General features: G+C 31.8%; 2 protein-coding genes across 5 annotated transcripts; both read left to right on the top strand.

Annotated features, from left to right (window-relative positions):
* Positions 1 to 1,246: 1,246 nt before the first annotated feature.
* On the top strand, positions 1,247 to 2,236 carry LOC106778992 (dehydration-responsive element-binding protein 2E-like). Its single transcript, XM_014667003.1, has one exon. The coding sequence runs from the start codon at positions 1,247 to 1,249 to the stop codon at positions 2,234 to 2,236; it is 990 nt and encodes a 329-aa protein (XP_014522489.1).
* A 17,217-nt stretch (positions 2,237 to 19,453) lies between these two features.
* On the top strand, positions 19,454 to 22,514 carry LOC106779006 (serine/arginine-rich splicing factor RS41). 4 transcript variants are annotated; one of them, XM_022776388.1, is made up of 7 exons: positions 19,454 to 19,588; positions 19,731 to 19,882; positions 21,176 to 21,288; positions 21,518 to 21,756; positions 21,934 to 22,197; positions 22,284 to 22,347; positions 22,430 to 22,499. In XM_022776388.1, the coding sequence occupies exons 2-6, from the start codon at positions 19,777 to 19,779 to the stop codon at positions 22,318 to 22,320; spliced, it is 759 nt and encodes a 252-aa protein (XP_022632109.1). In that variant the 5' UTR covers positions 19,454 to 19,588; positions 19,731 to 19,776; the 3' UTR covers positions 22,321 to 22,347; positions 22,430 to 22,499. The 4 variants fall into 4 exon arrangements, with proteins under 4 accessions (XP_022632109.1, XP_014522505.1, XP_014522506.1 ...); XM_014667019.2 differs by having other exon boundaries at positions 22,284 to 22,514; XM_014667020.2 differs by lacking the exon at positions 19,454 to 19,588 and adding an exon at positions 20,760 to 21,005 and having other exon boundaries at positions 19,747 to 19,882; positions 22,284 to 22,514.
* Positions 22,515 to 24,716: the final 2,202 nt, after the last annotated feature.

Here is a 24,716-nt window from a genome sequence, read left to right as displayed (position 1 = left end):
CAATAAACATATCAAAGGTTTGATCTTTCACTGGTCTGACTTGTCTGAAACAAAAGTACAAAGTCTGATGAACTAGGGTAATGTTAGAACAAATTGGTCTTAGGTTCAGCACATCAACCACTTGTGTTCAACTTGTTGATATAGTACCTTGAATGCACTTTAATTAACTCACTTCTCTTCACATATATAGTCTTTAGAGCTCCACTAGGAAGAAAAATATTATTTGTACCTAAAATTCAACCATATATATATATATGTTGCTAGGATAGGCTTTGCAGAAGCTAAAGAGTAAAATGTTAAAGTATGAATGGTCAACTATGGAGCTAAGTATGTAGTCATGCAAAATTACAAATACAAAAATTACAAAGGTAGCATTACTCGAGTTAAGTTGGCTGATATATCTGTTTCTGCACGCACATATTGCAGGCATGCATTGTAAATAATTGAGCTTGGATGATTTTGTGGCTAGTAGTGATTAACACGGTTCAATTTGGAATTTAGCAGATATTGACCATGCTATATCCCAGAGAGGAAATAATTATAACTCATTTATATTATTCTTCACTTTTACAATCATCAATGACCCCTAAAATTATCTCAAATGCTCAAAATAAAACATACTTTAATGATTAAACGTATAATTTATCTATTCTAAACATAAAACATAAAAATTTCACCCTAAAATGACTAAATGACACATCTATTACATTACATCAGTTTAAAGAAAAGTGGGTGTATAAAAATTTAGATGGAAATATGTGATTAAAAGAGAGATGAAAAGGGTTAGTTGAATGATTAAAATAATAATGATAAACCATCGTTACTCTTTTCTAAATCACAAATTGTGCACATGAGTGATATATTTTGCATAGTATGAACTGTTGGCATTTTCAGAAGCTCATCAAACCCATCCAATGTGCCGGGAGAGCAACTTGCAAGTACAAGAGGCACACATTATAAGCATTAAAAATTAGAAGCATGAAGAAACGTACAAACTACAAATGGGGATGGGAATATGCCTACATGTATACGCACGCTCTTCCAAAATTTTACTCACATATATATACAGCTCATATAGATCAGTATCATCACATAAGCCACCAACGTGCTTTCTCTATCCAATCATACACGCCATATGCTAAAAAATACCTCAAACTCAACCCAAACCAAAACAAGCTACTCTACCTAATCAAAACGCCAAAATCTCATTCTCTTCTTTGTTTCCCTTTTTATTATTATTCTTGTTATGGCAGGAGCTGAAGCTACAAAATATGGTTCTACTACAAGTCCTACAACCACTGCTACCACCAACATGGCCACCAGATCGAGCAAGCCAGCAACCATGATCAGAAGATTCATTGGGGTGAGGCAAAGACCCTCAGGAAGGTGGGTAGCTGAGATCAAAGACTCTTCTCAGCACGTGAGGTTGTGGCTTGGAACCTATGACACCCCAGAGGAAGCTGCAAGGGCCTATGATGAAGCTGCAAGAGCCCTGAGAGGTGAAAATGCCAGAACCAACTTTGCTCCAATGAACCAAGCCACAGGGCAATCAGGGTCTAACCTTTTAACTGGTGATGGGAAGCATGGTTTGAGCTTTGCTTCCTTGAAAGCCAAGTTGAGCAAGAATCTTCAGAACATCATGGCTAGGGCAAGTGATCACAACAAGTCCTCCAAGAGTCGGGTGAGTGACCACTTCACCTTTGCCAGCATCTTCCACCGCAGGAGCTACCAAATCCCTGAAGGGGACATGAGGAACATTGAGAAAGTGGTGCAGCCTAGCATTATTGTACCACCTGTGGAAGGTGCTGTTGATTATGCTTCAGCTGCTACCTGGGAAAGTGCTTCCACTGTCTCTGATTGCAGCTCTGAGTGGGTCGGATTCGGTAAACTCGGGTTGGATCTGCCAGACGGGTCGGATATTGGAGAGTTCAGTGTTGGTGATCAAGGGTTCTTGGAGCAGTTGATGGGGTGGGTTGAAAGCCCTGATGTTACTGATCAAAGTGAGTGTTCAAGGAGTAAGAGGTTCAAGGTATCTTCTTCAGTGCTTGTACCTCCAACTTTTACTGCTTCTCCTTATGACTGTGGATCCCCTTATAGCGGTTATGCCTCCCCTTATAGCGGTTATGCCTCCCCTTATAACGGTTATTCTTCGCCCTATAACGGTTATGCTTCTCCCTATAACGGTTGTGCCTCCCCTTGTAATGGTTGTGCTTCGCCCTATTACAACAAGAAGTGAATGAAATTGAAAGCACTACTCATACACATAGAACAATCGTGGAGCTGGTGCTGTCTTGGCTTATTTAGAAGGTTAAGAGAATAACTACATGTTTGGTGAAGGAAAGTTTTCATCACATGTATATACAAAAGAGAACATGGCTGTGGAGAAAAAAAGATTATATGGATACGAAATTTTACTGATATGAAAGTTTGGCTGCAAAGTTATAACTCTCTTTTAAGTTGGTTTCATATTTGCACTGTTTGAGATGTAACAAAGGTTGATTTGGGTTTACAAAAGGGCAAAGAAGCATGTGCTCATATATGTGTATGTAATATATAAACATCCTTGAATCAAAACATACTGGCAATTACTTTTTAGTCAATGAAACACACAATGAAAATGTACTGTGAAAATTCCATGTTTTTTGTTTTTCATTTTTGGCTTCCTATGGTTGTTTAGGGAAGTTTCAACAAGGTAGAAACTGGATTGAGGACCAAGCACTCATGTTATAAACTATCTCAGCTATATATATGTATATGAGTAACGCACACTGCTATAACTAATATACTTTGCGAATGCAGTGGTAAAGGAAGATATAAAAGAAAAAAGAAAGGTAAAACAATTGAGTTGATATGAGAAAAAAAATAAAGAATAAAAAAATGAAAAGTTTATAATGGATTTAATTGATGTAATACAATGATTTTTTTATATTAATATATCTAAAAATTAGTCTTTAAATAAACTTTTAAAAATAATTTGAATAAAAAATAACTTTAAAAATATAAGTTAAAGTTAAAATAAAACTATTACAAAATTTAGTAAGAGAAAGTATATTTCAAATAAAAATATGTTAAAATAAACTGATGTCAAAATTAATTATTTATTTATAGCTTTAATATTTTATTTTAATTATTTATCTTATTGCTATTTAAAATATAACACTAGTAATAGAATACTGAACTAATTTATTTTATTTATTTGTTACTTCAATATATTTCATTCTAATAATTTATGTCTATAATATATATATATATATATATATATATATATATATATATATTAACTTCAATTTTTATTATTTTAATAATATTTTATTCTAATAGAAAGTATATTAATAACATAATTGTTAAAAAAGCACTGTGTTTGTAATCAATAAAAATAATAAAATACTTACAAATATAATTAATTATGATTTTAACGTATTATGTTGTTATTTATGCATATAATTAGGAAGATAATGGATTATATATATACTTCGAAAATTATTTTATTTTATTGTGGAAAACTACTGTCCAAAATCTTTATATTCTATTTCTTTTTCTTTTTAATTTAACCCCTTTTTCAGTTTAAATAGTAAGTCATTCTAACCAGTGTTATAAGGGCACTGATTAAGAATAATTAAAAATATTAAATTTTACAAAAGTTTATAATTAATTGTAACATTAAATAAATTCGGACATATAATCAATAATGAATTACACTTTATTTAGATAAAAATGTTCTTATACAATTGTAATTAATAATTTAGTTGATGTAGACAAAAAAAATGTTCAAAAATAATTAAATATGAAAATTGTAATTACATGATCTATTTGTTTCAATCTAATTAGGCAAAATAAAAAGCAAGATGAGAAATGGAAAAAAAAAATAACTTCCTATGTATCCTTCATACATATTCAAAATAAAAAATAAAAATTAATTTGAAGATTCAAAATAAACAAGAAAAATTAATTTAAAAAAAGTGACATAAAGACATGAAAAAAAGGAGAATTTTTTCTATAAAAAAAAGTACAATCTTTTCATCACATAAACATTCAGAAAAGGCTAAATTTTTTTAAAGATTTCTTCTTCTTTTTGCAAAAATTAAAAACAGTACATTTCAAATGTTTTAAGCCTTCACCTTTCATACCTTCACATTTCAAGTTTTCACTGAAAAACAGTCTTAAATCGTCATAAAATTACTTGTTCTTGTTTCTTGGGAGAGTCGTTACAAATTATGCTGTATGAAAAATAAAATTATTTTAGTTTATGAAATTAATTATTCTATATTTTAGTGTAGAATCAGAAATCTTTAATTATGCCCTAAACAATTAGTTATCCCATATTTCAATATAAATATAGTGAAACCATAAATCATTAATTATTCCTTAACCTGTCAATGCTGTATATACCAGTGCCAACCTATATAGAGATAAAAATAAAAATAAATTAAAATAATAAAATAAAATTAATAGCAAGCATGTAATTATGAAATTTTAGGGTTTGAAGAAAGTGTTATTAAACATGCTTCCAGCCAGCTAATGGAAACGTGCTGAGCAAATTACAGCTACACTTAAATTATTAGTGATTATTGATAAAAAATAAAATAATAAATTCAAATATGTTCACTACAAAAAAAAATATATATATATATATATAAAAGAAAAAATCGATTACAAATTGAAACCGAAATAACCACTAAAAGTAATTATCCAAATAACGATCGAATTAGTGTGAAGTAATATTTATTTGTAGAGGGACAAAAATATTGACCAAAATTTTTGTGTGACTAAATGCAATGTTTTAGCCATTTAATAAGCAACAGAAATAATGTGGTATTAGTCACTGAAAATTTATTGATTGCTAAAATATATTTAATATGGTAATTAATATGTTTCAGTCTCCAAATTAAAAATCATTTGTATTAGCCTCCATTTTGTTGCTAAATATAATATTTTTAACCACCCAATTAGTAATTAGATCATGTGATATCCTAAATATTATATAGACATACATATAATAGGATTCAGTTATTATAGTATGAGAAAGCAGTTAGGAGTTAATAGAGGACGATATTAGACATACAACCATCCAAAATATGGTTGAAATATAAAAACTTAAATACAAGTATAGGAGTTCTGCAAAATACATAATAAACTAAAGATCCAAAGATGCCTAAAGAGTGTTTCCAAAAATATAGAACATCCCAAAACAAAAGCTAGAAAAGGTCCTGAGAACTGGAAGCTGTGTCTTCTTCGTTCTCCAATGCTCACTCCAAGGGTACATCATCAGCTACTGCTCACATCCAAAGGATTAGATGATCATCGCAAGGGAGAAAGGCAAGCACATACAACAAACAAATGCAAGGGTAAGCTAGGTATATAAAAAAAATGTTATCAATCAAGTATTTGAAGCATGTAATGACAATAATACAACACAACTGTAACTGAATGCATTTTATTGATACCAATGACAGACCAAGTGATTTGACCATCCGGACTAGTATGAAATGTCGAGTTCCAGGAGTTTGTGCACTTGTGATGGCCCTACTGCTTTGCAAAGCCATTGCCGAGGGGTTTCACCCGACCACACACAAGTGTAAGCCCTTTTAAAGCGGTATAGGCCTTCCAAGAAGCGCCTATCCTAGGACCTCCTGCTATTCTCACCACATGAATCATAACTCTCTACTTGAGCATGGATGGTCATTAGATACTATCAAAAACAAAAGCAACAATAGAAAAGGGCAAATGTCGAATCAAAGGGTGCCCACTGCCCTTTTGGGGCGCCCAGGCGTGGATTCTGCAGAATTTTCTGCAGATTTTGCAGATTTGGAAGAACTCACACCCCTAAGTTTCGTTTTAGGTCTTTTAATGGTTTTCTAATTCGAAGGATAGGTTGATTCAAACTTGTCTAAGGTTTCTAAACACTCACAAACCTCATAATTTAGTAACTATGCATCGACTTAGGTTCTAAACCTTCAATTTTCTCAACTTAGAGGCCAATTTCTAAATTTACCAATGAGGAGTTATTTTGAACCACTTTATCACTTCCTACAAATCATATATGACTTATCTAAGTGTTCTAAATACACCAATATCATTACTAACACCAAATTCTAATTTTGACCCCTCTAGTTCCTCTAACATACCCTAACAACTCCTAAATTCATTTAACTTTCTATCTAGGATTCCATATACCAGAATTTACCTTATCTCATCACTCAATTTCAACATTTCAATCACTTACAAACCAATTCATGAACATGATTCACAGGATCAAATTCAGAAATCAATATCACAAAATCTCTTACTTGCATATCACTAAATTTTCCGTTCAAAACAGTATAATTCAACAAGGCACTTCACATAACCATTATTTCACAGTTTTCAAACAGCAACCACAATCCATGCAATTCAATTTCATAAGACAAAACAAAAATTCCTAACTTCCCTTACCTCGACAGTGGCACGACTCCATCAAAACCCCGATAGCTTGCTCTTACTCAACATAAGCTAGAACCACCTATAGGTTGTCAAATTGGAAAGGAAAAACATGTTTTAATCCTAAATTTGATTAGGAATTTGGGGAAAACTCAGAAAAGCAACAGTTTCATTGCATGATCAAAACTTCTAAAAGCACGGAAGGGTGAAGAACGACTTACCGGTGGAAGAAATGGGAAATCGACCGGTTAAATTGAAGCTTGCAGTGTCCAGATTTCCTAATTGCTTCCTGATTTTTGGAACAATTGGTTCAGTGAAAAGAACAAGAAGAGAGAAGGTAGAGAGATGGCAAAGGAAGAAGGAGGAGAAGCTTTTCTAGAGAGAATGAGATTTTGAGTTATTGACCCAAATGCTCTGAAAAATCTAGTTCTTACAGATCACATATTGAATTAACCTTCCAAAATATCTAGTTCAATATAATGTTTTAATCACCTAATTAGTGACAGAAAAGGTTTAGTCACTAAAATCACAAACATAATCTTTTTATTAATACGTATTTATCAGTATAGCTTACTTTTCCATATTATTTGTATTTTTATATTAATTAATTAAGTTATTTATGTAATTGATTAATAAAAATAGTTTTATTTTTTAAAATTATATATATCCTTTCTCATTTAAAATAAGTTATTTTCATATTACAATTAATAGAAATTGTTTTGAATCAAATGTACCGAATTACTTTTATTTTATTTGATGATATTTGTTCTGTGATAATTATGCATTTGCTTTGTGATAAGTAAAAGCACTCACCATGAATGTTATGTGTGTGTCCCTTAGACCTTTCTTATTTTTGTGAAGGGTGAATGTTTGAAAGACTCCCTGCTCTACAAAAACAATTATTTTTATAAGTGGTTTATTTTTATTTGTTATATTAAACCGTCTAAAAAATGATAATTTCTGTGAATTGATTTTAAACGAAACAAACATTATATAATTAAATAATTAAATTAGCTTAAGAATTAAAATAAAAACATAATTTACCAACTGAATGCTTTTGTTGATGTGATTCTACCGTTCCCTCTTCCATTTTTTCCTTTTAGTTCTTTCACATGTACCTCTATAACTTTGGTCTACACTTCCAATTTTATTGAAAATGACCATTTTGGTTTTCTGTGTATTTTGACACATAAGAATAATCTTTGACTAAAAATATTTTTTCTTAAATTAAAAAAAAAAAACCTTACACTCTATTCATGTCTCAATTTCTCAGTTTTGAATTTCACTTTTCGATCTCCTCTACGCGTTACTTTCTCTCATTTCTTACTCTTGGGTCTTATCTCTTTTTGTTCTTGTGTCTCCCTTTCTCCCTTTTTATCTTCTCCCTTTCTCTTTTTTCCTCCATCATGCTTTGTCCTTTATCGCCGTGTGTTTGTTTCTTTTAATTTTGCGGCGGGATAACATGGTAGTGGTGTGATGATATTTTGGTGGATTTGTTTATGTCTTCTTTATATTAAAGGTTGGTCTCTCACATTCATCATATGTTTTGGATTAATTGATATATGGTATGCATGTGGATAGATTGAAATATATGAATTGGGTTGAAATGTACGCATCTGAATGTATGTATTAAAATGTATCAATTGAATAAAATGTATGAATTGAATGGGAACATGTGAATGAATGCATGTGATGCTTATAAAATGGGGCTCAAAAGCCTTAATTGTACTTTGAAGTGCAGTCAAGGTCTCGTCGATGTTCGAACGTCAATTGAAACTTCACCATAGTTCGAGTTGAGTTTAATTTTTTTCTTGCTTTTTTATGTGGTTTTTATTATATTTTTAATTTGTAATGTTTTTATATTTTTTATATTTGATTTTTGTATTTATATATTTTAATTTTTTAGAAAAAAATATGTTTTAAGTATTTTGTTATTATTGTATCAATTTAGAATTTAATTTAGTTTTGTTATTTTTATTTATAATATGTAAATTTACATTTATTTATATATTAACTAAGTTGATTCTTTAAATTTTTTAGATATATTTTTGAATATTTTTTTAATATTGCTGAGAAATATTAATTTTGAAATATTTGATATATTTTAATAATACAATTTTTTATATATTAATTTTCAACAGTTTTTATTAAGTTAATTGTTTTATTTGAAATATTGAAAAATTAAAATATTGTTTGATTTTTTGTTTTTTTTATATATAATTTTTTAATATATTTGGTTGATAGAAATGGTTAGAACTAGAGGTGTGCATGTTTATTGTGGTGATGCTTATCTTCATCACAGGATGAAAGAAAAAGACCTAACATCAGCTTGTAGAAAACGCATAGAAGAAAGTAATATGGACATCATTAAGGAGTATGAGGAGTATGTTCAGCAGGAGTATATGTCAGAACTGGCTGCAGCGGAATTGTTAGCGTGGAATAACAAACCAAGAGGGGTTTTAATATAAACATGTGCCTTTTAATTTCTTCTCAAATTATCTTACTATGCAAATAATAAATATAAATAAAAGAGTAAGGTTGAGAGAAATTTGCACAGATGAATTTTATACTGGTTCGGATCTTACCAATCCTACGACCAGTCGCTTATCTCAAACCAAGATAAACTTTCCACTATCACAAAACAATTACAAATAATAATCACAAAGAAAAACAATTTGTAAAAGTTTAGAAACCACCTCTCTTGATACCACAAGAGATGAACCTGCACCTCCTTTGAATCTTCACAAAGGATGAGACACCTCCTCCGAATACTTCACGAAGGATGAAACACCTCCTCCGAATACTTCACGAAGGATGATCATCTTCCAAACACCTCCTCAGACGCACCAAGGATGAACCAGCTATTCCTCCGTCACCGTAGTTGCAATGTACAAGCACCACAAACAAGAGTTTCCTTAGCTGAGCAAGAGCACACACTTCTCAAAGAGTTCTGAGTGTTTTAGCGCAAGGGAAGAGTTGATCTTGGTAGAAACATTGAGCCAAATTTATAGACTCAATGCAGAGCTCTTCCATTTTTCGAAACTGGCCATTTTAACGCATTTAATCGATTAATATTAGTGTTAATCGATTAAAATGAGTACAACGGCTAGTTTTTAAAAATGGAAGAGCTCTGGATTAAGTCTATAAATTTGGCTCAGTGTTTCTACCAGAATCAACTCTTCCCTTGTGCTAAAACACTCAGAACTCTTTGAGAAGTGTGTGCTCTTGCTCAACTAAGGAAACTCTTGTTTGTGGTGCTGGTACATTGTAACTACGGTGATGGAGGAATAGTTGGTTCATCCTTGGTGCGTCTGAGGAGGTGTTTGGAAGAGGATCATCCTTTGTGAAGTATTCGGAGGAGGTGTTTCATCCTTCGTGAAGTATTCGGAGGAGGTGTCTCATCCTTTGTGAAGATTCAAAGGAGGTGCAGGTTCATCTCTTATGGTATCAAGAGAGGTGGTTTCTAAACTTTTACAAATTGTTTTTCTTTGTGATTATTATTTGTAATTGTTTTGTGATAGTAGAAAGTTTATCTTGGTTTGAGATAAGCGACTGGTCGTAGGATTGGTAAGATCCGAACCGGTATAAAATTCATCTGTGCAAATTTCTCTCAACCTTACTCTTTTATTTATATTTATTATTTGCATAGTAAGATAATTTGAGAAGAAATTAAAAGGCACACATTTATATTAAAACCCCTCTTGGTTTGTTATTCCACGCTAACAATTCCGCTGCAGCCAGTTCTGACAATTGGTATCAGAGCTCGCTTTGATAGTCATTCAAATGGCAGGATCATATCAAACCTTTGCAGAGGGTGCCTCTATCAATAGACCACCTTTATTCACAGGTGAAAACTATGCATTCTGGAAGGTTAGAATGCAAATTTTTATTGAGTCTATTGATTGTGAGATTTGGGATGTTATTGCATCTGGTTCGCCTATTCCTACTAACGATTTGCAGGAACCAAAGCCCTGTGATAAGTGGACCACTGAAGAGAAGAAAAGACAAAGGAAGATTCAAAGTCGAAAAGAAAGAACATCAAGAATCTTCCTCAAAATATAAATGCTATGGTTGCGGAGAAAGGGGGCACTTAAAAGCGGACTGTCCAAATCAAAAGAAGAGTGAAGAAGTAAAAGAAAAGAAATCCTTCAAGAAAAAGAAAGCCTACATCGCATGGGACGATGATAATGAAACAATTTCTGATCTGAGCGAATCTGATGAAGAGGCAAACATCTGTTTAGTGGTAGACGACGACGCTGGAAGCCAAGTAAGTACATCTAGCGATCTGAAAATTATAGTCAATACAGTGAAAGTGAATTGCATGAAACTTATGCTGCTTTAATTGTTGAATCTGAAAAATTAGATAAAGCTCATAAGAAATTGAAAAAGGATTTCAAAAATTTAAAATTAAATTTTGAAAATATTTCTGCAGAAAATAAAAATTTAAAATTAGAATTTGAAAATATTCTTGAAGAAAATAAAAATTTAAAATTAAATTTTGAAAATATTTTTGAAGAAAATAAATATTTGAAAAATAAAGTTTTATTTTTTGAAAAGGGTAAATTTACTAGTGGTGATGAATGTGCATCTTGTGAAAATTTTAAGAAAATGTTAGAACAAACAACCTTAGGAGAATGCAGTANAAATAATGAAAATAAGGTTGTTAAAAATAAGTATGTTTCTAAAATTAAAAATAAGCATAATAATAGAACCCGTAGAACATGGGTAGAAAAAGGAACAACTTATAGGAACACAAACTTTGAATCATGTTTTTATTATATGAAAAAGGGTCATACTTCAAATAAATGTAAAATTAAGCATTTTGGTGTTCCAAGTGGTAGATATGTTTGGGTTGTAAAATGATTTCATTCCAAGCATTTTAAAACTTAAAATTTACAATTTAATTTTTTCATTTAATTTTTTCTTTTAACAAAATTTTAGAAATTTTATTCCAAGCATGTTGTGTATGATAAAATTATGGACCTTGAGGCAAAACCTCTTGAGTCAGATGAATCTGATGCAGGTAGTTTTGAAGATTTGACAAAGACAACAAATGAAGAGAAGGATAATGACAATCCTCAAGATGAAGATCTCAACAAGTTATCATTATGAAATTGGAGACATTTCTAAAGGGGTAACATTAGAAGAGATCTACGAATATTTGAAATTTCTTAGGATTGCATTTTTTTTATGCATTTTTGAAAATTTAGCCATATTTTTTCTTTAAAATTCCTATCTTGTATGGTTCAATAAAAATATTTTTTAAGTTCTTTATCCTAAAATTATATGTTTTAAAATCTCCTACTGTATGTTTGAATAAATATTTAAATTTGAAATATATTTGGCTCATACGCATACATGCTTTTATTAAGGGGGAGGATTATCTTAAGAGGAGAACATGAAACGCAACTTTTTAATTATGATCAAAAAGGGGGAGAAAATATCTTAAAGCTTATTGTTATTCAACATGTTCAAAATATGACGGGTCATGTTTTGTAGACCTCTCATGACATGAAAGTTAGTCTTTTATACACCATTTGGTTTCACTTTATGCGAAGGAGGTATTATAGATGTCATTTCTAGGCAAACAATTTCGATTACCTTTTGTTTCATATTCACCTTTTCTCCAATGTCAATCTTCTTGAATCATCCTGAACCATATCAAGTACATGGTCAATGCATAACTATGGAAGTGATTCATTTGACACAATACTTGAAAATCTCAATTGGATCCACATAACATGAATTTCACCCAAAGGAATTATGTCAGACTCATATCGTGTTAATTCACAAGCACATGGTAGCCCGTAATTTGATCTCAAAATGTATCCATAATGTCCATTGTCCAATCCTATTTGATTCACTCGCTCAACTTCATCAGCAATAATTCTAAGAGCATATCGTGAAACACTCCAACAAGTTTTCTATATCTTATTCTTTTATAAGCTTCACTCATGAGGTTAAGACTTTATTCAAAGGACGCCTTGATCTTGTTATGTTGTAGGACAATGATGTTATGCATAACATCCCAACACGAACATAGATCCCCATACTGGACCACAATAATTTCTTAAGGCTCTAGTGTGCAGACTCAACCCTGTTACAAAACACATTATACTATGAGAAGAAATATAACATAAATAAGTAAAAAAAAATAAGAATAACAATTACCTATTCGTTGTAGTGTTGCCTAGATGCATAACATTTTTGTTGGTCCACACTTTAACAAAGTATGCCTTACACAGAATGATCCAAGTATGGTTGACATATTCAAAAAATAAAGGCCATGTAGTAGAGGCATACTAAAGACGATTAACATAAGAATCAAACATGGATTGTTCCTCACAGTCCATCACATTTTTCCACACTTCCATCAACATATCCCATGCCTCAATTGAATCCACCACTAATATCTTGCATTTCGCTTTAACATTTTTCATAATGTGAAATGCACAAAACATCTGATAAGTCTCAAGAAATACATTATCCATGACATTCATCAAAGCGAGGCCTTTGTCGGTAACAACAACGCTGGTAAGACTTTAACTACATCTCAAAATACGGTTAAAGCCTTGTTGACGTTTGAAAGTCTCGTCACACTTCGAATTACGAGGATTTTTTTTTAGAATTTCGGCTAAGCCTTAGTCGTATTTCGAAGTGCGGTTAAGGATTTCAAACTTAAATCTTATCTCGAATGTCAGTCTCTCAATGAATAACAACAACACATCATGACACAACACCACCATTAAAACCACTACTGACACCATGATCAAACCACTACTGAAATGCACACAAGCACATAGGAAACAAAGAAGAAGAAGAAAGTAACAAAAGCAGTAAAAAAATGCAAAGTTGCAAAGTGAATTTCGAAAAGGAGTGGTGCAAGTATGTACAGCGAAATTCATTTAATTGATTGGTGGAAAGGAAACCTATTATTATTATATTATTAACTCACATACAACAATGCAAAATGAAAAGATATTCAGATAATTATGGAGGTCGAGGATGAAGTTATGGATGTGAAGGGGAAAAAACTCACTTTCTCTCTCTCTCTCTTTTTCTCCAACCACTTTGCTATACTTCACTCCTCACTTTCCTTTCAATACAACATCTTATCATTCCCAACTTCTTTCAATCCTTTAGTGGATTAACTTTTCATACTCTCCTTTTCCTCTCCATGGTCATTCCTTTCGCAAAAGCTCGAGCCGATTACAATTCTCTCATCAAGCTTCTTCAAATTAGTGATACCGGTAACTTATTCCTTTTTAATTTTTTGTTTTCATTGTTATGTTATAATTCTTCAATTCCCTTGCTGTGACTCAATTTGATCCATTTTTTTTATGATGAATCATTTTATTCTGGTAAATGTTTGTTTGGAGTTAAAATTGACCCTATTTGTGTTAGTGTTTTAAAAGTTCAGTTACTTTTGAATAAGTCAACCATAAGTATAGGAGTCATGCGCCTTATGCGCAATAGTTTATTAATTTGTTTCCTTATGCGCCTTATGAACATGGTTCGAAGCATGCTCTTAGAGAAGAAAATGCCCAAAACATTTTGGGTTGAAGTTGCTGCTTGGTCAGTGCATATTTTAAATCGAAGTCCCATATTAGTTGTGAAAAATCAAACTCCCAAAGAAGCCTGGAGTAGAGTCAAACCTTGACTTAAGTATTTTTTTCATTTTTGGTTGCCTTTCACATGTTCATGTGCTAGATGCTACGCAAACCAAGTTAGATGATAAAAATCAAAGTTGTGTTTTTTTGGGAGTTGGTGAAGTCTCAAAATCTTATAAACTATTTCATCCGATTTCAAAAATAATTATCATCAACAGAGAAGTTGTCTTTGATGAAAATAAAAGTTGGGATTGGGATAAGCAACATGTTGTAGCCATCACATGTGATTTAGAATTTGGAGATAAAAAATACGTTATTAACGATGAAAAACATGAGGTTGAAAACACAATGCCAGATGCAACACAACAACATGCACCAGATATAGCGTAACGACAGGTATATCATGATCTTGATACGGGAGAAGATAACATAATATTTCATCTAATCCTTTGACAACAAAACATAGTCCCCCTCTACCAGGATCTCGAAGACCACCTCTCTTGATGACAGGCTACGAAACTGGTGCAAAATTTTTTGAAGATAGTCCAAAAGCAAATTTGGCTCTATCTGCAATAAGTGACAATGATCCCACATACTTTGTTATTGCTAAACAGATTCCAAAATGGATGAAAGCCATGAATGAGAATATGGAAGCAATAAAAAGAAACGACACATGGGAATTGGTGGAATTACCTAGCGGTGCCAAGAAAGTTAGTGTGAAATGGATTTATAAAACCAAATTCAAAAAGAATGGTGAGGTCGATAAAAAAAGTTAGACTTGTAGTGAAGGGGTATGCATAAGAGTATGGGGTGGACTACACTACGTATTTGCATTAGTAGCCCGCATGAAGACCATTCGCTTAGTAGTAGCACTTGCAACTTATCAAGGATGGGCACTCTGTCAACTAGATGTGAAGTCTGCTTTTCTACATGGAGAACTAGATGAAACAGTGTATATAGACCAACCGTGTGGTAATGAAAAAAAAAAAAAGGCTGAGCATAAGTGTACAAATTGAATAAAGCTCTTTGGGGACTTAAGTAAGCACCACGTGCTTGGTATAGCTGCATAGAAGCATATGTCTTGAAGGAAGGTTTTCATAAGTGTGACTACGAGTATACTCTATTTGCGAAGAAAGATAAAAAAAAGGTTACAATATTAATTGCCTTATCTTTATTGGCAATGATGAATTGATGTTTGCAAATTTCAAAAGCTCCATGGTGCATGAATTTGCTATGACAGACCTTGGTAAAATGAGATATTTTTTGGGTTTTGAAGTTATGCAACAAACGAATGACATTTTCTTATGTCAAAAGAAATATGCATTAACAATACTACAATAGTTTGGAATGGATAAAAGCAATCCAGTTTAAAACCCAATTGTTTTAGGTACTAAACTCGTAAAGGAAGACACTGGTGTAAAGGTGCACAAGACTTATTACAAACAAATAGTGGGAAGTCTTATGTATTTAACCTCCAATCGACCTGATATGATGTTTATGATAAGCTTAATTAGTAGGTACATGGAGAATCCTACTAAACTAGAGTTATTGGCAGCTAAAAGGGTGCTGAGATATTTAAAAGGAACAATTGAATTTGGCATTTTCTACAAAAAGGGAGGAAACAATGAACTTATCTCTTACAGTGACAGTGATTATGTAGGGAACTTGGATGATAGAAAAAATACTTCAGGTTATGTGTTCTTATTATGTTTAGCTGTTGTTTCTTGGCCATCAAAGAAAAAACTAATTGTGAGTCTATCAACTATTGATGCAAAATTTATAGGTGCAACATCATGTGTTTGTCAAGCCATTTGGCTGACTAGGGTGTTGGAAAAATTGTGTAGAATGCAAAGTCAAACTACTGTTATTCATTGTGATAGTAGCTATGCTATTAAGTTGTCAAAGAATCCAATAATGCATGGTCATTGTAAACATATTGATGTTCGCTTCCATTTTCTTCAGAATCTTACAAAGATGAGAACTATTAAGATGATATATCATGGGACACAAGAACAGGTGGCTGATATTATGACTAAACCTCTCAAATTGGATACTTTTTGTGCATTACGAAAGTCAGGAGTATGTGTTGAATCTGGTATAAACTGATTGCTAGCATTCAGTTTAAGGGAGAATTGGTTAGTGTTTTAAAAGTTCAATTACCTTTGAATAAGTGAATTGTAAGTATAGGAGTCATGCGCCTTATGCGCAACAATTTTATTAATCTATTTCTGGTATGTAAGGCTATAAAGTAGCCAAATTTATTTCATTTTTTAATAACAAACAGAGCATATTTTGCATTTTTATCTTTGCTTACCAATAATTTGTGTGTTTATCATTGTGTGATTTTAAGTCATAAATGGATTATTAGTACTTTTTTTAAGTGAATGTGTCAATTTACTAATGAATGGAGCTAGTGGTTAATTTTTAACAAAATTGCAAAACAAAGGTTGTAGTTGTTCACTGGATTGAAAAAGTTTGTATGTATTTGTTAAGTATGAGAGTACTTCTTAAATTTTAAAGTCCATTTTACTTACTGACTAAAATATGGAAATTATTCGCTGGTGCTTTTGTATATGGATTGTGATATTTTAACAATGCAAATTTGACAACATTTTGACAACGCCATGTGTCATCATCCTATTGGCCCATTTTGAATAATTAATTTTTGGAAAAATCTGACGTAGAAATGGCTTCAGGGTTTCAATTTGACTTATTCCGAAAACACCCTTATCCCTTCATTATTGACTCCACTTAAGGTTTTGAATTTTCGTTCTCTTTCTCTCTCTATTTTTTGATTTTCTCCATCTAGTTGAGTCATCTTTCTCATTCGTCTCTCCAAAATTTTTCCTTGACTCTCGATTTTGTGATTTCCTCCATCTACGTTCACCCATCTCCTTCGTTGCTCTCTCCAAACTGTCCTTTTCTGTCGTTGTTGTTGGACAAACCCAAATATGTCGTTCGTTTTGAAGTTCTCACCTTTTTGGTTTCGAATCGTTGATTGTATTGTATGTGAATGCATCTTTCACTTACATTAGTGCTACGAGTAATGTATTTGCGTTATGCCCTTTCCCTATTCACATTTTTTCTTTTCCTCGTGGTTTTGGCATTTATGGTTTTGGTATGTTGTGACATGAAATTACTTTGTCTTTTTTCTGCAGTTGAATGTTCGTCATTCATTCAAAATGAAGTGTGTTGGTACGCTGAATAAAATTTTGAATGAGGAGCACAAGTCATGTATTTCGAAGACTTCATTTCGATGGTTTTTAGAACTACATGATAATGTTAATCTTAGTAAAAATATTTTGAGTGAATTATTGGTTAAATGAGTTAATGCCGGTGGTGGTTTTTGTACATTGATTGAAATGTAAATATTTGTTTGTTGGGTAATGAATTGTAATGAGAAATTGTGATCTCTTTCTTGTATTTCAGGTTTGGTTTTGTGACCTTTCCATTCCTTCAAATCTTCAAGTACAGAAATACCCAAGACTGTTGCATTGGATGAATAAAAATTTGGGTGACAACTTCATCAAATGTTAGAAGACCAAAGATTTTAGAACTCCCTACATAAGATATAGTCCCAAACTTGACTGATATTTGTATTTTGTGATTACGTCAGTATTGAAAGATGTAACTGAATGGATATTTGTAAATGTATTAAAACGATTATTTTAAATGTTAATAAAGGATTAATTGTTATTTTAATTGTGATTGTTATATTCATTGCACATAATTTTTTATTGTTATAACATATTTTGTGAATTTTTTATATAGTTGACAGTTTGAACAACCAAAAATATGATGTTTAATGCACTCCAATTGTTTATGGAAGACCCACTAAGGGTGTTGTTAGGTAGACAGGTCAAGTCCAACACCATTCACACTAGACACATGCACTTGTAATCGCTTACAGAGAGGTCGCAATCAATTACCAGGTTAAAATTACAGATTTGTACTGAAAGTTTATCTCTGTTACCCAGGTGTGGCAACTGCGCTCCCCATGAGTTTTTTTTTTGTTTGTTATGAGTGTTTTTTTAAGATATTGTCAATGGAGGACCCTTGTTGGTCATGATTGATGGTTTCCACAACTTGTAGTGTGAAGTTTGGTAAGTCTTCTTTGTAGGGAAGACCCATTTTGGGTGGTCTTAGCAACACAGGTCAGGTCCTACACCATACACACTGGAGACATGCATTTGTAATCGCTTATAGAAAGGTTGTAATCGATTACGAAGTTAAATTTGTCGTTTTGTACTGAAAGTTGATCTATGCTACCTAGGTGTGGCAATCGCGCTCCCTATGATTGTTTTTTTATTTGTTATGAGTGTGTTTTTAAGATATTGTGAATGGAGGATCCTTGTTGGTCATGGTTGATGGTTTCCACAACTTGTAATGTGAAGTTTGATATGTCTTCTATGTAGGGAAGACCCCTCCTAGATGGTCTTAGCAACACAGGTCAGGTCCTGCAACATACACATTGAACACATGCACTTGTAATTGCTTACAAAGAGGTTGTAATCGATTACCAGGTTAAATTTGCAGTTTTGTACTGAAAGTTGATCTGTACTACCTAGGTGTGACAACTGCTCTCCTTATGATTGTTTTTTGTTTGTTATGAGTGTGTTTTAAGATTTTATGAATGAAGGCCCCCTTATTGGTCATGATTGATGGTTTTCACAACTTGTAAAATGAAGTTTGATAAGTCTTTTGTATAGGAAATACCCATCTTGTGTGATCTTAAAAACAAAGGTCACATCCTGCACCATAATGTTGTCTATCTATTAAACAATGTTGTTTATCTATTAAATAACACTTATGTATAACATGATATGTTATTTGTTTAATTTATCATTTGTTAAACAAAACAGGATGATGCTTTACATTTTATTACTTTTATTAACTAAAATAGTAAAGTATTAAACTTTTTTTTCTAGTAACTTTGTAACTTTAAAGACAAATAAGTAAAAGTCATCATTTAAAAAAAAATATGATAATTATTTTAAATTCAACACCGAGTCATGATATAATTATTTAATAATTATAGTTGAAAATACTAAATGATGAATTTCGATATAATCATCATTGTCAAGTGATTATTAAAAGAATTATTAACATAAATCTTTTTCAAATTTTTATATACAACTTTTTCCTTTTCTTTTTTTTTCATCGGTCAAGTTAGTTTTTCCTTATTTATTAATTATTAGTTATTAGTTATTATTTATTAATTATTAATTATTAATTATTAAATATTAATATTAATATTATTATTATTAAAATGATTGTGGTACACTTTTATCTTTTTTTCACATAATTTACTCAATTTAAAACTGGAATCCATAGAGACATAGTTAACAAAATTATATTTTTTTAAAACATGAAATGTTTAAAAGTTCTTTTAAGTACACGAGGAACTTCATGCCACGTGGCCGTATGATTTGATGTGAATATTACCTTCTTTTCCTCACTCTTCACTTTTCAACTTTCTCTTACTCTCTCTCTCTTGTATCGCAATACTCCCAATCTTACGCCTAGGGTTTCTATCGCAAACCCTCCGCCCTTCCGGCTAGGTACCATTCTTCCACCCAACGTCAGATCTACTTCACTTCCTTCTTCCTCCACCTGCGATCCGTCCAATCCCAATATTTTTCTTCGATTTCATCGGTTTTGATATGCGATTATGACTTGATTTTTCCTTGCATTGGATTGCAGGTCGCGTGCAAAGAGATTCCGAAGCTTTGACTTTGCTGAAGGAAAAATGAGGCCTGTTTTCTGTGGGAACCTGGATTTCGACGCGCGTCAATCTGATGTGGAGAGGCTCTTCAGAAGATACGGGAAAGTCGATAGAGTCGACATGAAATCTGGTATATCATTCTTTGTTTTCGTTTTTTTTTTTAATTTAATTTTGTTTAGTTTATTAGTGCTCTTTCTCAGGATAAATTTCATATGTTCTCGAATGTGATTTTTGATAATGGGTTTGGTATATTGGGTGGCAAAGTTGAAATTTTTGCTGTGGTACTTTTAAACGTTTTGGTTGTTGTTGTGCTGAACTTGCCGCGTGGTAGTTGGATGGGTTGTTTGAGCTGGAAGATTTGATGTTTCACAGATGAGTGTGTTCTCTTGCAAGGAAGCTGGTCGTCTGGCGTTACACAGTGAATGGCGGTGTTTGAGGATGTGGAAGTTGAGATAAAATTGTCCACTTGGGTTGAGTCACATATGTTTGGGACAGGAAAATGTTATGTGCAACAATTGAAATGAATCATAGAACTCATTGACCCTTTTCTGATGTCGGTTTGGATACACCAGGAAACAAAAGGAAGAGAATTATTCATTGTTCTGAAACTGTTAAGCAAATTAAGTTGTCACTTATTTTCTTTGCACCTTTAGCGGAGTATAAATAGTAAAATCCTCATATTTGTGTTAACCCAAATTTTTTATTCTAACGCACCGGATGAGTGTAAGGGATGAGATGCATTTTTTTGTTAGTCTCTTAAAACTTTTTTTTTTTGTCTTGAACGTGAATTGGAGCATGCTTGAGAACCCGGAGTCCATTGATTCTTCCATGATTTACCATCCCAAACTGTCAACCGTAACTTCTCTCCTCAATTGATTCTTGAAAGGGTCAAGATGATGTTCTTTGACTAGTTTCTTTTGAATGGATGTACATTTTCTTTTCCTTTTTAAGAAAGAGAACTGTCATTAAGATATGAACCCCCATACTCAATCATTTCTTTGTGGCAGGATTACTTGGAAAGTTGGAATGTCCATGCTCTTCTTGGATGGATGTGCCTCTCTGCATTTCTTTTCTAGAATGTGCCCCAGCTTCTCCTTCTTGTATTTTTCCAGAAGAAATAATCTGATCCGTCCTTGCCCTGCCATTCTGCATATCCTCAGCATTCATTGCTTTTTCATTCATGACTTTTGCTCAGTGTTCAATTTCCAACATGTTTCAACATAGAAACCATGATGATTTCGCAACTGTGGCAGGTGTTGTGGTACTTCTTGACAGTTTTTATTCACGATTTATGTTGAATTTTTATCTCATCAGCAAAGTTGATGCACACCATCATTCCTAAATTGTCTTCATGCCAGGAGTCTTCAAATGTTTAAATCAAGTATTTATGTGCTGTTTTGTGTTTAACATTCTTGTTTCTCAGGGTTTGCTTTCATTTACATGGAAGATGAACGAGATGCTGAGTATGCAATCAGAAGGCTTGATAGAACTGAATTTGGTAGAAAGGGACGCCGGATTCGTGTTGAGTGGACTAAGGTAGGTAGTAAATGGCACTGAGACCCAAATGATAGTTATTATACTATCTTGTGTACATGCTTTTTATCATACTATAAATCAATACTAACTTTGCCTAGTCTCGCTAGTTGACACATGCTTGTTTATTCAAAGGAACTTGTGCTTTTAGTTGCTGCTTATTTTGTAATTCTGGTTTATTGTCCAAAATTTAAGTTTTTAACGTTCACTATATTTTTATTTTGATTTGTAGCAAGAACGTGACAGTAGAAGGTCAGGTGGTGATTCCAGAAAACCTTCATCTAATTCAAGGCCATCCAAAACTTTGTTTGTTATTAATTNTGATCNAGTTCACGCCAGGACAAAGGATCTGGAGAGACATTTTGACCCTTATGGGAAAATNTTAAATATAAGGATCAGAAGGAATTTTGCTTTTATTCAGTATGAATCACAGGAGGATGCTACTAGAGCTTTGGAGGCGACCAACCTGAGGTTGTAATTGCCTTCTCAATTGTTGACTAGTTTTCGTGTTTCCCCATTCCCCGAACTTTTACCCCTTTGAAATACTCTGAATTCAGTAACATGAATAAAGAAGGTAAGGGGGAAGGGGATATATTTTTTAATTATTAGTTTAGACCTCTTTTTGATTGTTTATTGCTTGATTTGCAGCAAGTTTATGGACCGTGTTATCACGGTGGAGTATGCCATAAGAGATGATGATGACAGAGATAGAAGGAACGGATACAGTCCTGAAAGAAGAGCTCATGACTCGCCTGATGGGAGATATGGTCGTGGTAGATCGCCCAGTCCATATCGTAGAGGTAGGGGTAGCCCAGATTATGGTCATGGATCAAATCCATCTTCTCGACCAGAAACAAAAGGAAGCCCCAAGTATGAACGAGCTGAAAGTCCGATAAATNGGAGATATGATAGGTTTGATCTAATTTACTTGTTTTGTTTTCTTAAAATAGTTTTTGGAGCTATTTCGTTATGTTCTGACTTTTTTACTGTTCCTGCAGCCGGTCTCCACCACCCCGAGAAAGGTCACGTTCTTGAGGAAAAGCTGTAGACTGTGAAATTGTTGTTAGACCCCATTTATTTTTATTTTAGTCCATAGTTTGGCAGCAAAAACTCAGACTTAATTATGTATTTATTGTTATGTTTGGTTAGAACCTTAAATTGGTAAAGACATTCTAGATGTTATTAAATGTGTTGCATGTCAAATTATGAATTTTTCTTCTGCTGAAAAATGTTCTTTCGTTTGCCATATTTTAAACCGAAGGTAAGACTGCTCTTCATTGCTTAGGTTTCATTATGTTGATGAATATGTGATAAGTAAATATTGTGTTAAGAATCTATATTTTATTCGGTATCTTTTATTGTGATTGCTTTATATGGAAAAAGTTTTTTTAACAATTTTTTTACAACTTTTTGAAAATGTATATTTGGCATTTTGAAAATGTATATTTGGCAGTTTGTGACTGGTCTATTTTAAATATTTTTTAAGAATAAATATTTTTTTAGAATAAATTCAAATAGGGTAATAGTTGTTAAAAATTGTTAAAAAATAATTGTTAAAATATCATTATTCTTATTTAAGTTTAAAGTCATATTTTTGTTCTTTTAAGATTGTTTTGTGCATGTTTAATTTTAATTATTAGTGTTTAATTACATACATGGTCATTTAAATATTTAGAATTAAACAATTTCAATCTACCGTTGATATATTATCAAGTTGATAATATATTCTTGGAAAAATCATCGAATGCAATATTTTTGTTTTTACTTCAGAAAAATATTAATGAAATTTATTTTATCTTTTTTATTTCTACATTACGATAAATAGATATATTCAAATTAATTAAATTTTGAATGAATGATAAAGAATATAAATGGTATGAAAGTAATTATTCATGTGTGACACCAATAGTAAAGTTCCAAATTAAATCTTAATATCTCACGTACACATCCATATTAATATTTTTATGTAAAATTAAAAAATAAATATACAATCAAAATTTCATAAAAATTAAAATTGTGTATCTGTAATGTAAAATAGTATAGGAACTAAAAGTGAATTAAAACTCTTTTTAATAATTGGATTTGATGACTTAATTTAAAACAGAAAAAGTAGAGTTAAGAAAGAAGGCATCTAAGTTGTGAGAGACGTATAACTGTAAGCGAGTTTGAATTAATGAAGACATTGAAGAAATGATTTCAATAACAAAAAGTAAAACAGCAAGTGAATTTAATAACTATGTCAGCACACATAATTTATATTATTTGACCTTAAGGTACTACAAGTGAATTTCTTTTAATGATGACATCCTTTAATATTCTTGAATTAGATGTTGTTTCTTCTTACTCACCTAGAACATATGTAAATTTTATGTCGAAATAACAAACTGTTTGTAGATTTTATGTTGGCCAACCTTTTTCTGCCTCATAAGTGAGTTTCGTCTATGACCTATAAACAAGTTTAAAGAGTGACAAAGTGATCCTAATATCTTATAATAATAATTATTTTTATAGAATATATATATATGTGAACAACCATTTTTGTGATACTTAAAGAATGAGTAAATGTGTTGTTTTTTAGGATATGAAGTTGCACATTGCTCCTCAATAGTTGCACTAAAAATTCCATCTCAAAACATAATTATCACATTCAATAGATTATGAAAGTGCTAACAAACTATTTATCTGGAACGAAGAAAAAAAAACACTTTGATTCTTTACATTGTTTAATAATATGCAAAAAGTTAATAACTTTTATCTTCAAATGCCGACTAAAATGCATATTTCACTAGGTTAGTTGCACTTAATTATTAACATAAGTTGATGAATTCCTCTGATCTCATCCAAATAATGTTGCAACATTGTTCATTGTGAATGAGGTATAACATCCAATAAACGCTATGTAACTCTTTTTTGAAAAATAAAGTTTCTAAATTTTCTTGTCAAACTGCTCAACATATATATGACATATGTAATCCATAAACAATGATGCAAATTATGCAAATGATTGTGATTATTTCAGTAGCATTCATACTTATAATTGTTGTAGTAAGTATCAAATTAAATTTATACTCACACCTACAACATTATTATACATGTCTTCCTCTTCTGAATCAATAACCGTTTTTTTCTTTCCATGTCAAAATTCTTACTAAATATACAAAATTTTCTATGCATAAAAATTATTACTTCTTTATTAAAAATTATGCACAATTTCATAAAAATTAGATTAGTAAATATTAATAATTCCTAATTGAAAATAATATGTTTTCAAGTTTTTTAAATATTAATAATTCCTAATTTTTCAAGTTTTTTTTATCTAATTATCTAATTCCAGAACAATGAAGATGAAAGAACAACGAAGATATGTGAAAGCTAATGCCAGAATAAATAACAAAGAGTTTTTGAAAGCAACATGAGTCAAACAATGAACC

Source organism: Vigna radiata, unplaced genomic scaffold (assembly GCF_000741045.1).
Source record: "Vigna radiata var. radiata cultivar VC1973A unplaced genomic scaffold, Vradiata_ver6 scaffold_292, whole genome shotgun sequence".
Lineage (NCBI taxonomy): Eukaryota > Viridiplantae > Streptophyta > Magnoliopsida > Fabales > Fabaceae > Vigna > Vigna radiata.
This window is presented reverse-complemented; position numbering and strand designations above follow the sequence as displayed.

Excerpts from the sequence above, each read along its gene's own strand:
- LOC106778992 (XM_014667003.1), top strand. The coding sequence starts at position 1,247 with ATGGCAGGAGCTGAAGCTACAAAATATGGTTCTACTACAAGTCCTACA.